We start from the raw sequence: 14,371 nt of genomic DNA, 5'->3' as shown, positions 1-14,371 counted from the left end.
TCAATGCCTAATATTTATTCATTCATTTTAAAGTGGCTAACAGATTTATGTTGGAGGGTTACCTGTAATTGGTCCATCATCTTCATCAAATTCAATCTTCACTCCTTTTCCATTGGCTGTACTGACTCCACACCCACCACCACGGCAAAGTGACACTGGGACCACACCATAAACATAAGCCAACATGATGGGAACTCCGATTCCTTAAAGAAAAATAAAACAGATCTTAAAACATCTTGCTGAGAAAAGCCAACCCGTGATGTTCCATCCTGCTGGATTGTGTATTGACAACTGCAACCAATTACAGCAGAGCTGATTTTACTTGTTAATTATTTGTGTAAAAATCATCTCATGTTCTGTGTGCACCTAAATAAAAAATCTGTAATTAATATTTTATAAGATCTTGTAATTTCTAGAATAACATTCATAATACTTCTTAAAAACTTAGTTGACCAACTGAGGTATCCAAACGTATGCCCGTAGATTTTTTTCAGGATAAGGCAGTATCATCCTTTACAATTTTTGTTTTTCTTCAAGGGAAGGATTTATGATTAAGAGTGAATTCACACAAGTAAAAACAGCTTCATACTGCAGGAAATGAAGTTCTACTAAAGTTAAATAAGGCAATTTCTGAAATGTTGGAGCTTGCCATCTAAGTCAAATGGAAACCATGAGAGTCAGTTGACTCAGCCTAGACTCATCATGGCACAATAAGGTCCCTATTCATTTTAGTAGTATAGCAGGAGGTAGTATCTTGAGACGTTAACCCAAAGAGAAAGGTAGCTCACTTTATTGACTACCTACCGGTGAATCAATGAACGTGGAAGAAATTTAGCAGATAGTTCCCACTTACTGGGAACATGGGGGTATATAGAAGAGCTATGTGGTCAGCCAGCTAGCTGGTTCTGGAGAGTAAACTAGGGAAAACTTGTTTATCTTAAGCCCAGAGTGGGTCACGATCACAAGACTCACCAGAAAAAAAGCAAGCCTGCTAAAAGTGATAGTGTGGCATATTTTTAAGTTATTTTTCATTCTTGAGGAAGGTTCTATATTTAGTTGAGTCAAGGTGAGATTCGATTATGTGTATGGTCACTTGCTGTGCATTAAATAAAGTAGCTTAAAGATTTGTATGTGGCCTTGTCACATTAGGTATTTCAGTCCAGCTTTTGAAAGATTGGAGATGGGCACATGTGAGAGAGAGATGATACCCAGTTTAGGCCACAAGGGAACCTATTGTTAGGACTATTATATAATTAGATATTGGGCAGTAAGAGGCTCAGATTGCTTCTGGAAGTGACTAACACTATTGTATTTAAGAATATAAGATGACCAGAAACTTGTAACAAGCAGTTTGCTAGTCTAATAGATTGTGGCATCACAGGTTTGTGCCTGTTATTTCTCATGCAGGTAACTCCTAATCTCAGTTGAGCCACCAACAAAAGTACTGGGGAAAGGCAAGGAGATTCCTGAAAGGGCAAATGATAAGTGCACAACCAAGAGGCTTATTACTATTGAGCACTGGTAGAGCTGATGGTTCATCAACTCAATTGAGGGGTACTGTATATACAACTGGAGGGACTGAAGTTGGAGACAAGTCTTGGATGCTGAGTTTTTGTTCCTCCAACTTGAATACTGAGCCAAGAAGAATTTAAAAACAAGTCATATTTTAACAATATGTTAGCTATCCAGCATTTAATCCAGTACACCTTTTGCATCTGCTGCGAAATCCAGTCTCATCCACAAAATCGGACCTTACCTACACTGACTGCTGCTATCACAGGAGAAGCAATGACAGACAGGGTAACTGCACCAGTGATTGCCAAATTTCTTTTGTGTTTTGAAGTTTTCTTTCCTTTGTAGCGACTATGAATCTAAAGAATAAAAGAAAGAATTAAGATATTCACCAATTCAAACAATCATCAAAAGGAACAGGAACGTGCACGATTCAGAGAAAAATGGTTTGCCTAACTTTCTCTTATTTTAAGGGATAATATTCCTGAAATTGCCAGGTTTACAGATACAGTGTGAGTTACATTTAGGAGTTGACAGCACACTGTGCAGTAGTATGTTTTCATGTATTGCGCTGGTTTTATTATGGGCATTACGGAAGAGTGGGCAAAAATAACCTATTCCCCCTTCTCCTCTGCAAGTTAGCCAGTGTAACTGTTCCAAATAAAAAAAAAATTACAGGCACACAGTGAATCAGTCTGGAAATAGTCTCCAAAACTACTACTTATGTTGAAATAAACTAAAAGGCTCAACTAATTTTCACTCAAAACCAGTTTATTCAACCCCTGGCCTGTTGTTTAATTAGCTGATTTCATCCAAAATGGTACTCATAGGTTTGGGTCAGAGAAATTATAGAATTACATAAAATATACACCACAGAAACAGATCATTCAGCCCAACTAGTCTGTGCTGGTGTTTATACTCCACACGAGTCTCCTCCCATTCCATCTACCTCATTTCAGCATCTCTTTCTATTCCTTTTTCTCCCATGTATTCGTATAATTTCCTTTTGAAAGCATCTAAGTGAGTTGCCTCAACCATTTCCTACAGTAGCAAGCTCCACATTTTAACCACTCTGAGTATAGAAGTTTCTCCTCAGAAATAAATGCCAGTGCTTTAGTATTTTTAATTGCTTTGATGACCCGCAATGCATCTTTTAATAATTTGTTCACCCGTATCCCGAGATTCCTTTGCTCTTCTACCCCATCGGTTTCTTATTTTCTCAGGTGTTATGCAGCATTCTTGCTCCTGATTGTTAGCCAGTAACCCTCTGTGACTGCATGTGTGTGTATGTTGGGATAAGAACCGGAACAAGTACAGCTGGGATAGACCCGGCAGTTAAATAGTTTGATGACGTGAAATGTCTGCATTTACACAAGAACAATGGCTGCTCGGGGAGAGTGACCTGCATTTTTACCCCAGCAAGGAAGCACCTTCAGGTCTGGAGATGTGAAGGATCCCAGAGTAACTCAGTGGACTGTAATCTCAGAGTAATTGTTTTATTTGGAGCTTGGCAGTATTACAATTAATCTGTTTTCTACTGTATAATTTTCTATGTCTATTAATATAAATCTATAAAATGCAAAGAATCCAAATTAATAAATTAGGTTTTAGTCCTTGGGATAAAATGTAATAAATCCTCCTGTTCATCCTTACAATGCCAACTTTCCATTGCACGCTTATTCCTTTGAGTTAAGAGGGTTTTTTTTTTTACAGAAAAATAAAGTTAGAAAATCAGACTGGTAACCCCAATAATTAATTTGTCTTGTTCTATGTGTTTAGCCTCCTTCTTGAAAGAAATAACTTAGTTCCACTTTTCTGTGAGAGATATCTGGTGCCTTCTGTTCCAGCTAACAGGCTAAATTGGGTCACGTATCACAGTATTCTTTAGCGCTACGTGGCCACGTAAGGAACAAATATGGGGTCCGAGATGGGCACGCAGACCTCTGGTGAGAAATGTGCAGGACACCATCTTGGTAAAGGACAAGGAAGTGATGTCCTTTATTCATGTCTGAACATGGCATTAACATTGTGTGTGTCAACATTGACAGTGAGGCACCCAAAAACAGCCACTCCCAAATTTATCCTCCATAGGGTTTACCCGTGCCTCCTGCAAGACGCTGCTTCAGTCAAACAAGACCAGTTTGGACTGAATTTGGCTGAGATCTACGGGTCTGAGTGTGAAAGCAACTGAGGCAGCAACAGAGGTAAATTCATTTAGCATTTGATATGAATTTGACCAGTTACTCACAAAAAGGAAAAACAAACTTTTTAAAAATATATACAGTAATATATACAGTAAACTTGTCTCTCGAGACAAGGAGGCCAAAGAAGAAGAAAAAGAAGAAGAAAAAGAAGAAGAAAAAGAAGAAACTTTCTGGAGACAGTGAACAGAAAGAATTGGGTTGCAAACTTCTTTGCCCCTTTAAGCCATCAATGAAGGTAATCAATTAAAATAGATGAAGTGAACCTCCTTAATATAGTACATGGATGCCACAGAAAATGGTCCAGAGGGTGGTTAATCTATGAGTATGGGAGTCATTCTTTTACTCTTATTTTGGATACTAAGGGAACTGTCCTATTTAATGGCAGAACAGGCTGAATGGCCAATCCTGCTCCAACTTCTTATGTTCAAACATTGCCATGTTGCGGTATCAGAGAATGTTACAGGAGCGTCCATTGTTACAAGCTACCAGCAGATATACTTTCTATTACTCCTTCTTACCTTGCGGCCAACATAAACTGGGATCCCAATGATCATGGCTGGAACTGCAATTCCAGCGATGAGAGAAATGCCCACTGGAGCACCAATCAGTGTGCCAAGCTGCCAGAGAATTTTCTTCTTCTTGCTCCATGGTTTCTTCCCCCAAAATGTGCAGCCGGAAGGGCTGGAAGTGGCAATAGGAGAAAGTCAGAGATTGTTATAGAGCAAGATAAAAACATCAAGTCTCAGGCTGGGCATTACAAAATTTGCCCATATGCCAAATATATCACTTAACGACAGTTATGATACTACAGTCTGGAAATTCAGTTTGATTTGATTCTATGTAAAACAGATTCACCAGATGCAGCTAGATGGCGACATTACTACAGCTGGAGGATAATTTGTGAACCCTGATCTAGATTAATTTGCAATCGAAGTACATCTAAGCAGGCGACATGCATTTATAGAAAAAGCAAAATACTGCAGATGCTGGTAAGCTGAAATATAAGGAGAAAATGCTAGAAATACTCAGGTCAGGCAGCATCTGTGGAGAGAGAAACAGAGTTAATATATCAGGTCTCTGACCTTTTGTCAGAACATGCATTTGTGCTGCCCACTCAGACATGAAAAAGCTTAGCATGTGTGTAAACACAACCAAGAGGCTACTGATGGTTCATTAAGTCTTTTTTTCATTCAGTGGAAATGTAAAGGTGATATAGGAAGCTGCCTCCTATGCTTTAAATGCGAGGGCATAAAAGGTGGGCTCCTTGCAGCGATTGAGGAAAGAACAAGTGGCAGATGCAGCTCAAATGTGGACGAGTGTGAAGGATGACAAATAGGAATAATTTCTAAATGGAGAGAAACTAGGAGCTGTGGAGGACTAAAAGGATTTGGGTGTCCATATACACAGATCATTAACTACTTTTTGTACCTGTGCACTAGTAATCAAATAAGCTAATGGAAATGTTGACCTTTATCTTGGGGGTTGTAATACAACAGGAAGGAAGTTATGCTTCAGTTGTGCAGAGCTTTGGTCAGGCCCCGCCTGGAGTGTTGCTTCCAGTTTTGTGCACAGTACTTCAGGAAGGATAGTTTTGGCCTTGGAGGGGATATAGCACAAATTCACCAGAACCATTCCAAGGCTTTGAATTATGAGGCAAGAGTGGTTTAATTGATGTGTTTAAAATTATAAAAGGATTTGACTCTATAAGGTAGAGAGAGAAACAATTTCTTCTAGTGTAAGAATCCAAGAGGCCACAAACTTAAAAATGAGAGCTAGGCCATTTAGGAATGAAATTTGGAAGCACTTTTCTTCCCCCACACAAAGTGCAGTGGGAATCTGGAATTCTCCCGCAAAAGGCTGTGGATGCTGAAATTTTCAAGATAGGTCAGGTCATCAAGGGATATGGATCAAAGGCAGGCAAATGAAGTTGGGGTATAGATCAGCCATGACCTAATTAAATGGCAGAACAGCCTACTCATGTGCTTATGTTCCAAGGCCAATATTCATCCTCAACCAACGTCCCCAAAAGGGGTCAACTGATCATTCATCTCCGTGCCGTTTGAGGTCTTAATATGCAGAAACTGGTTGCTGCTTTTACAACAACTTGAATTTATATAGCACCTTTAATATAGTAGAACATTCCAAGGAACAACACAAAAACGACTGCACTTCAACAGTAACAAGTTGGTCATTGAAGTGGGACCAAAGGGTCAACATTAGTAGATTTAGCATTAGAATGTATTAATAATCTTAGAAGAAACACTGTAATTGTGAGGGACCCTTTGGCCTGAGGATTGTACAACTCAATACCTAATTGCCTCAAACAGCCTGTGTAAACAAGCTGTCCTTGCTTCACTAAGAAAAGGAAGTTAGAGACTAGACAAGCAACAATAAACCATAGGAGCTAGCAGTGTCAAGGTTGGGGACTGAGATATACAATCCAGTTCATTGACCACATTACCCCAACGACTTGACCAACGAATAGAGACAATTGTATCCTATAAATGTGTGCTGTAAACTTGATCATTGAGAAGGTTCTCGGGGGGGGTAACTGAAGTCTTCTCCCTTACATATGAATAGTCTTCATTTGCTTTAATCCCGTGGACTCGAGAGTGGTTAGGTTTTTCCACAACAATCGTGAAGTGCTTTGGGACGTGTGGAGAATGTGAAAGGCACTATTTAACGGCAATTTGTTTTCTTTTGTACCACACATCTGGTGCATTTTGCATAAAATTGCACAGCATTCACTCACTGGCTCATCAAAGGAGCTATTTAATACTTAATTGTTTGCGATGATACATTGTTTTCCAAAAAATAAGCAAACTAAAAGGCAAAATTTTCTTATAAAAAGTGATCACTTTTCTCCCCCCAGTGTTGCAATTCCAAGAACACAACTTCAAACATTACAAGAACCTGGCTCTTACCTGAGATAATGGAGGTCAGAGATCTCCTTCATACAAAGCCAGCAGAACTCACAGCCACAAACAGCACATGTCATGTGATTACAGCTGCCATCGTTCATTTTAATGATGTAGGCTCCACATCGTGGACATGGCTTGATATCATCAGCTATTGAGAAAGCATCAAAGAAGTGAATGACTGGTCTTTGAGTAGTTTATTAAATCTATATAAAAAGGTAAAGGGCATAAAATACAAATGCTATTATATATTCTCTGTACCATCTGCTGCAACCGGTTTCCAATTGGATACAGCTGGTAAAAATCAAGCTATTTCAAGTTACTGTACATCATTTAAATACAATGCATTTAACATGAAGCCTACCTAAAACAGCAAGATATTGGAAGCCAACACTATAAAATAAGTGGAACTATGTTCTATTAGCAACAGTGAAATTCTTTTGTTGATGGATACAAACTCATTACAAATATAGAAATTAGGCTGTACACACATGGATATTGGCTATTTGACACTGCATAACTTATAAGAACAATGATTGTGTAGATATCTCAAACGTACCATTGCCTGGTTCCTGGCCATAGCTCAGGCCTGATGTTTGCTTGGTACGAATCCGGAGACTTTGGGCTCGCTGTTGACGAGCATTGTCGCAGGTCTGATTAGGGTGCCAGAGCTGTTTGCAGTGATAACAGAACTCCGTGCCACAGCCATCCCGTCCACAGGTGATCTTTGGGCAACTTGCACATCCATAGGCAATCACAGCATACCTGGAAAGCAGAAATTTATTCTACTGAAAATTTAAGATAATAAATTAGCATCATATCTCATTTAACGTTATTGCTCTTTGTAATTTTATTCTTTGAATTCTATATTATTGTGATATTTTGAGTACAGATGGAAGAGAAACTTTTCTTTTAAAAAAAGCATTTTTATTTTCTGCTCTTTTTAATGATACAAACATGGGCCATTTCTCTACCAAGAAAGTGGGCAGTTAGAGCTGTAATAATCCTGTCCTATAACTCGCAACTGAAAAGGCTCAAGGCCAGTTTAGGTAACAACCTCCTATTTTCCTTTCCCTCTGCAAAGCACACTAAACTCCATCCTGCGCTTCTAATTGATGGCATGGCTAAGGTCAAGAATTCACTGTGTAAGGAACTGTGGATATGAACTCATTCTGTGATACAACACAACAATCTATCAATTGGGCCCTCTTGGACCCAAACCACAGCACAAAACTGCACATAATACAGCACCATTATCAGATTAATTCAATGCTAGTGGTGAGAAATGGAAAGTTCTCACTTGTGTAGTACAGGGCGCTTTCTAAAGGACATTCATGAACCAGTTTAGGTTTTTTTTATGACAACCCCTCAGTTTCATGGTCACTTTTACTGGATACCAGATTTTTTTTATTTACAGATTTTTAAAAACTGAAGGGGGATACGAGGGAGAGATTTTTTATGCTGTGAGTGGTAATAACCTGGAACTCTTTGCCTAAAGGGTGGCGGAAGCAGAGATAATGAATGACTTCAAAAGGAATCGGATGTGCAATTGAGAGAAATAAATTTGTAGGACAATGGGGATAGAGTGGGGGGAATGGGACTGAGCCAGCATGAACTCAGTGGGCCGAATGGCCTCCTTCTGTGCTATAATGACTATGACTCAGTGACTATAATACTGAAGGCGTATTGCTAGAGTAAAGTATAGGGGATCATTCCCCTACCTGTAACCTACTATACATGACTAGGGTGCGGTTGATGCCAACAATGGTTGTATCTATCAGTCCCATCATTCTGCTATACATGTCCAGAATTATCCGAAATAAGTTACTGCATCATGATTTCTCTCAATATGGTGGGGGTTTATTAGAAAAGTAAAATAGACAACACTTCATTTTTCATTTTCCCTACATTACAAAGGTAACAGCATTTCAAAAGTAACTCATTGGCTGTGAAGTGCTTTGTGATACCCTGAGGATATGCCTTTATTTCTTTACCCATAAATATTTGCAAGCTTGAAGTCAGACCTTAATTGTTATTTATTTATTGGGTCAACATGTTTGCACCCAGGAAAATATCAAACCAACTCAGCAACATCAAAAAATTACTAGCTGTAATCTTAAATAAACACAAAGAAAACATGTCGGCCTGGATTTTGCATTAAGAGTAAGAGTGAGGCTATCAGCCTTCATGCTATTAAATAGTAAACTGGACAACAACTTTTGACATCTGCATATGTACAGTTAAACGCAAAATCAGGAGGTTGCAGTTTCCCCTGCTTCTCTACAAGCTGCACTCCACTGGTACCTCGCTGATAGAGTCAATATTGAAAGACATGAATGGCGAGAAGTTGCGGTACTTATTCACTCAACACGACAGAAAAACTTGGGGCTTATCCATTCAAGCGTAAGTGAATTTTAAACAACTTGATAAGTCTTAATTACTGCCAAACAGCCTCTCTGGTGCTGAAAATTTAATTTTATGAGTGAGAGTCTCATTCCTTAAGAAATTAATTATTGGAGATTTTTGAATTTTTTTAAAACATTTTTGTCTCCCTCTTAATTCCATCTTGATTTCCCTCTCTATTTCACTTTCTGTACTCGATTTTACAATGAATTAAATATTCTATTTTATACTTCTTGGTTTAGACTCGGCATGTCTCAGTGAGGATTCTTCAATCTGATTGGCTGAGGAGAAACTCTGTTACTTGTCCTGCTCGCACATGCGACAAATCCCCTGTAGAGGGTGCTGTGCTGACAAGGTTCGCTAAATACTGTCAGTTGCCATTGAAAAGGCTGCTAAAAGTCTGTGGGCAGGTGTAAGCAAAATGAACAGCGATCGCTGTTCCTTCGCCGCTGACCACAAAATGTGGGTCTAGATCTTTGGACATAGAAACAGTAAAGAAAATCCAGTTGTTCACAAATTAGATATAGAAGAAGAAGGTTATTTGCCCCATTCAGGAAGATTCTTCAGTCTGCTTTTGAAATTATTTTAAGGATCTTTGTCTCCACAGTCTCCACTCTATCTGGAAGCACTTGCCATGTGTTGCTTCCTATGTATGTGAAAAGTTTATCACTGAGCGTCCTGAATGCATCTTTTCCTGCAATTAACTCTAACTCCAACCCGATGTTCACAGTTTAGTTTTAACTTGTGCTCCAATCTACATTTCAATACCATTTATTAGTCTATACTTTTCCACAGCTAAGGAGGAGAAAAGTTTAGTAATTAATTTATAAATAAATGCATAAATCCTGCACTTATTTTATTCAATCATAGAGTCATAAAGAGATACAGCACAACAGCAGGCCTTTCTATCTGTTACTGTACTTCAAAACAGTTTAGAATTTGGCCCTGGTTTTACATCTACTGTACTCTGAGCACAAAGCCATGACCAGAACCAATACATAGAACCATAGAAAAATTACAGCACAGAAGGAGGCCATTCATCCCGTCGTGTCCGTGCTGGCTGATAAAACTAGCCGACCAATCTAATCCCACCTTCCAGCACCTGGTCCATAGCCTTGCAGGTTACAGCACTTCAGGTGCATGTCCAGGTACCTTTTAAAAGAATTGAGGGTTTCTGCCTCCATCACCGTTCCTGGCAGTGAATTCCAGACACCCACCACCCTCTGGGTGAAAAAGCTTTTCCTCATGTCCCCTCTAATCCTTCTACCAATCACCTTAAATCTGTGCCCCCTGGTAATTGACCTCTCCGGTAGGGTAAACAGGTCCTTCCCGTCTACTCTATCTAGGCCCCTCATAATCTTGTACACCTCAATTAAGTCACCCCTCAGCTTCCTCTATTCTAAGCAAAACAACCCTAGCCTATCAAATCTTTCCTCATAGCTGCAATTTTCAAGCTCTGGCAACATTCTTGTAAATCTCCTCTCCAGAGCAATTATGTTCTTTCAGTAATATGGTGACCAGAACTGTATGCAATACTCCAGCTGTAGCCTAACCAACGTTTTATACAGTTCCAGCATTACATCCCTGCTTTTGCATTCTATACCTCGGCCAATAAAGGAAAGCATTCCATATACCTTCTTCACCACTCTAAGTCCTGCCACCTTCAGGGACCCATGGAAATGCACTCCAAGGTCTCTCACTTCTTCTACCCCTCTCAATATCCTCCCATTTATTGTGTATTCCCTCGCTTTATTTGCCCTCCCCAAATGCATTACCTCACACTTATCTGGATTGAATTCCATTTGCCACTTTTTCGCCCTCTCAACCAAACCATTGATATCATTCTGGAGTCTACAGCTATCCTCTTCACTATCAACTACACGGCAAATTTTTGTGTCATCAGCAAATTTCCCAATCATGTCTCCCACATTTAAGTCCAAATCATTAATATATACTACAAACAGCAAGGGACCCAACACTGAGCCCTGTGGAACGCCACTGGAAACAGCTTTCCATTCACAAAAATATCCGTCGACTACTACCCTTTGTTTCCTGGCCCTGAGCTAATTCTGGACCCAAACTGCAACATTCCCCTGTATCCCATGGGCTTTCATTTTACTGACCATTCTGCTATGCGGGACCTTGTCAAATGCATTACTAAAATCCTTGTAGATCACATCCACTGCACTTCCCTTATCAATCCTTCTTGTTACTTCCTCAAAAAACTCAATCAAATTAGTAAGACATGACCTTCCCTTAACAGATCCATGCTGACTATCCCTGATTAATCCATGCCTTTCTAAGTGGCAGTTTATCCTGTCACTTAGAATAGATTCTAACAACTTACCCACCACTGAGGTCAGACTGACTGGCCTATAATTATTTAGCCTATCCTGTGCACCCTTTTTAAACAATGGTACAATGTTTGCTGACCTCCAATCGCCTGTTACCTCGCCTGTATCTAGTGAGGATTTGAAGATGATCCTCAGTGCATCCGCTATTTCCTCCCTGGCTTCCTTTAACAACCTGGGATGCAATCCATCCGACCCTGGCGATGTATCCACTTTCAAGGATGTCAGACCCTCTGGTACTTCCTCTCTTTATGCTTTTTGTATCTAACATTTCACATTCCTCCTCTTTAACTACAATGTTTACATCAACCCTCTCCTTTGTGAAGGCAGAGACAAAAAACTCATTAAGAACCCTGCCCACATCTTCTGCATCCACGCATAAGTTCATCTGAAATAAGCCAATGGGCACCTGGAACGCATTGCCAGCGGAGGTGGTAGATGCGGGCACGATGGAGTCTTTTAAGATGTATCTAGACAGATACATGAATGGGCAGGAAGAGATACAGAACCTTAGAAAATAGGCGACATGTTTAGAGAGAGGATCTGGATCGGCGCAGGCTTGGAGGGCCGAAGGGCCTGTTCCTGTGCTGTAATTTTCTTTGTTCTTTGTTCTTTGTAGATTAAAAATTTCAGAATTAAAACTATATGTAACTAACGTGTGCTCTCAAACATTGTATGATTTAATATGCATTATTAGTTTACTTCAGCTGCAGTATCAGACATGAAACCTGTCCAACCAAAATTAAAGCCTGTTGAATAATGGCTCCAGAAAAAACAAAAATTAATTCCTGTAATAAAAGGTGACTTTAGATGGGATATAACCTAGACCAAGATGATTCAGCTGGAAAAACCACTGCATAGTAACCAATGGGGTTCTCACATCCATGTGAGTCTGCCTTCAGAAAAGGTCAATTCTGACTCATGACTCATTTCAGATGTATTCTGTTTTGATTTTAATACTAATGTAGAATGCCAAGTGATTAGTATACACCTGATTTCAGTTGCTTTAAGATCGAGCAAAATTGTCTGTCAATCCTATAACCAGTTCCAACCAAATAACCAACTGAAAAGATATCTGAAAATAATTTGCTATGTGACACCAGAAATATGCAACAAGGAGGACTATATCTTCCTAGCAGAGTGGGATAATTTTACAGAATTTCTAAAGTGTTTATTTCTATAAATTTCAGTGCGGTTAAATTATCCAAAATTAAATATAATGGGTAGGAAAAATAACAGCACATTAACATTGTACAAAGCTATTAATATCCAAATTGGTCAACAAATTCAGGGAATTAAGAGATTTGCAATGAGTTGCAAATGTCCAGATCTTGCTGGTTGATTTATGCCTTGCTTTGCACAAACAATATTTCATCCTTGGCTTCCCCCTTATTTTTTTTTTTAAGAATTTGCTGGCTTTGTGGAGTAATTGTCCCTTGCCACTGAAAGTTAAGGCTGGAACTTAACAGCATAAGTGTCTTCTTAGCAAAGTTCTGCCAATCAACCACTCTAGCCCAGAAAGGGAACTATTTTAAATGCTCAATCTCATTACTGCATGTAGTAAATTGTTGTAAGAGATTTTAAAAGTGTCAAATTTTAAACTTTACATGTTTTTTTTCCCTTTATGTCTTTTTTTCTCTCTCTTAATACAATCTTTCTTTCACACTCCATTACTCTTCCTGTACCTTATTTGACTAATTCACCAGCTCAAATTTACCCTTCTTCCTGGTTTCTTTCTCAATCCTTAAATCTCAATGGTTAAGAAAGTATATTGTTTGTCCTGTCATTAACTAAGATCTCAGCTGCTCCATTGCCTTTGCCACACCATCATCAGCTCACACTTCCAGCAAGTTACATGCTTTGACCTGAACGTGCAGAAAAAAGTCCAACTACCACACTGCAAGATGCTCCCCCTCCAGCAAGATCTGGCCCAATGTGTTTCTTTTTGGAAGGCGAGTAATGTTCGTGCCCTTCAGCCACAAAAATCAGCAGTTCTGCCTAGTCTGTCTCACCGAGTTTATCTTGCAGTTATCAGATTAAAACAAGCTGATTTTTTTTTTTGGACGGGGGGGGGGGGCATCATACTTCAGTCCAAACTAAAACCAGACAAATACAAACAGATTTCAAAACATTGTTTTGGATGCTGAAAAGTTAAGTGCTGTGCATAGTTAATCAATCAACCCACAGTATGGCAAAACAGTGAAAGGGCCACTGTAGTTTTATCAAGGGGTTTGAATTCGCAGTAATTATAAGTCTGCATGCAGCCTATGCAATTATCATTCATTGCAACCAGCCTGGCATTATCCAAGTTGCCAGAATTAAAATCTGTCTTTTAATAATCACACTTCAAAAAAATGAAAACTGTGCTCTTTATGTAACCCCATCACTGTGAGGTACTGCAGTTTTGAAACTCTTCATAATTGCCATTGTTTTAAGAATGGCAGCCATTTCCCATTTTAGTATCATTGTAGATTCTTTTAAGAATTTCTGGCTTCCAAGCCAACTATTCTTGGAAATCATACCCAGTTAAAGCTGAATTCTCTGTTTACCTATGACTGAACTTACATCCATGTGCAGGAAAAATTGTTTATATGGGCCAAAAGCAAAATACAGCAGATGCTGGAAATCTGAAATAAAAACAGAAAACGCTAGAAATACGCAACAGGCCAGGTAGCAGCTGTGGAGAGAGAAACAAACTTAACATTTCAGGACAGTGAACCTTTGTCAGAATTGATGGTCATCGATCTGAAATGTTAACTTTTGTTTCTCTCTTCACAAATTAGATTAGATTAGAGATACAGCACTGAAACAGGCCCTTCGGCCCACCGAGTCTGTGCCGACCATCAACCACCCATTTATACTAATCCTACACTAATCCCATATTCCTACCAAACATCCCCACCTGTCCCTATATTTCCCTACCACCTACCTATACTAGTGACAATTTATAATGGCCAATTTACCTATCAACCTGCAAGTCTTT

General features: G+C 39.2%; 2 protein-coding genes across 7 annotated transcripts in view; one reads left to right on the top strand and one right to left on the bottom strand.

Annotated features, from left to right (window-relative positions):
* LOC137347195 (mannosyl-oligosaccharide 1,2-alpha-mannosidase IA-like) overlaps positions 1 to 399 on the top strand; it is a 220,230-nt gene extending 219,831 nt beyond the window's left edge. The window contains exon 13 of the transcript XR_010968907.1: positions 34 to 399. The gene's annotated coding sequence lies outside the window, so the exon portion shown is untranslated. The remainder of the gene's footprint in view (positions 1 to 33) is intronic.
* Positions 1 to 14,371, bottom strand: part of rnf19b (ring finger protein 19B) — a 190,910-nt gene that overhangs the window by 7,451 nt on the left and 169,088 nt on the right. For all 6 annotated transcript variants that reach the window (XM_068011402.1, XM_068011406.1, XM_068011407.1 and 3 more), the window contains 5 exons: positions 7,194 to 7,399; positions 6,641 to 6,785; positions 4,235 to 4,397; positions 1,757 to 1,871; positions 63 to 203 (listed from right to left, as the gene is read on the bottom strand). In XM_068011402.1, coding sequence (XP_067867503.1) covers positions 63 to 203; positions 1,757 to 1,871; positions 4,235 to 4,397; positions 6,641 to 6,785; positions 7,194 to 7,399 — 770 coding nt within the window. The remainder of the gene's footprint in view (positions 1 to 62; positions 204 to 1,756; positions 1,872 to 4,234; positions 4,398 to 6,640; positions 6,786 to 7,193; positions 7,400 to 14,371) is intronic.

Source organism: Heterodontus francisci, chromosome 31 (genome assembly GCF_036365525.1).
Source record: "Heterodontus francisci isolate sHetFra1 chromosome 31, sHetFra1.hap1, whole genome shotgun sequence".
Taxonomy (NCBI): domain Eukaryota; kingdom Metazoa; phylum Chordata; class Chondrichthyes; order Heterodontiformes; family Heterodontidae; genus Heterodontus; species Heterodontus francisci.
The sequence above is the reverse complement of the archived record's forward strand: the minus strand, read 5'-3'. Positions and strand labels throughout refer to the sequence as shown.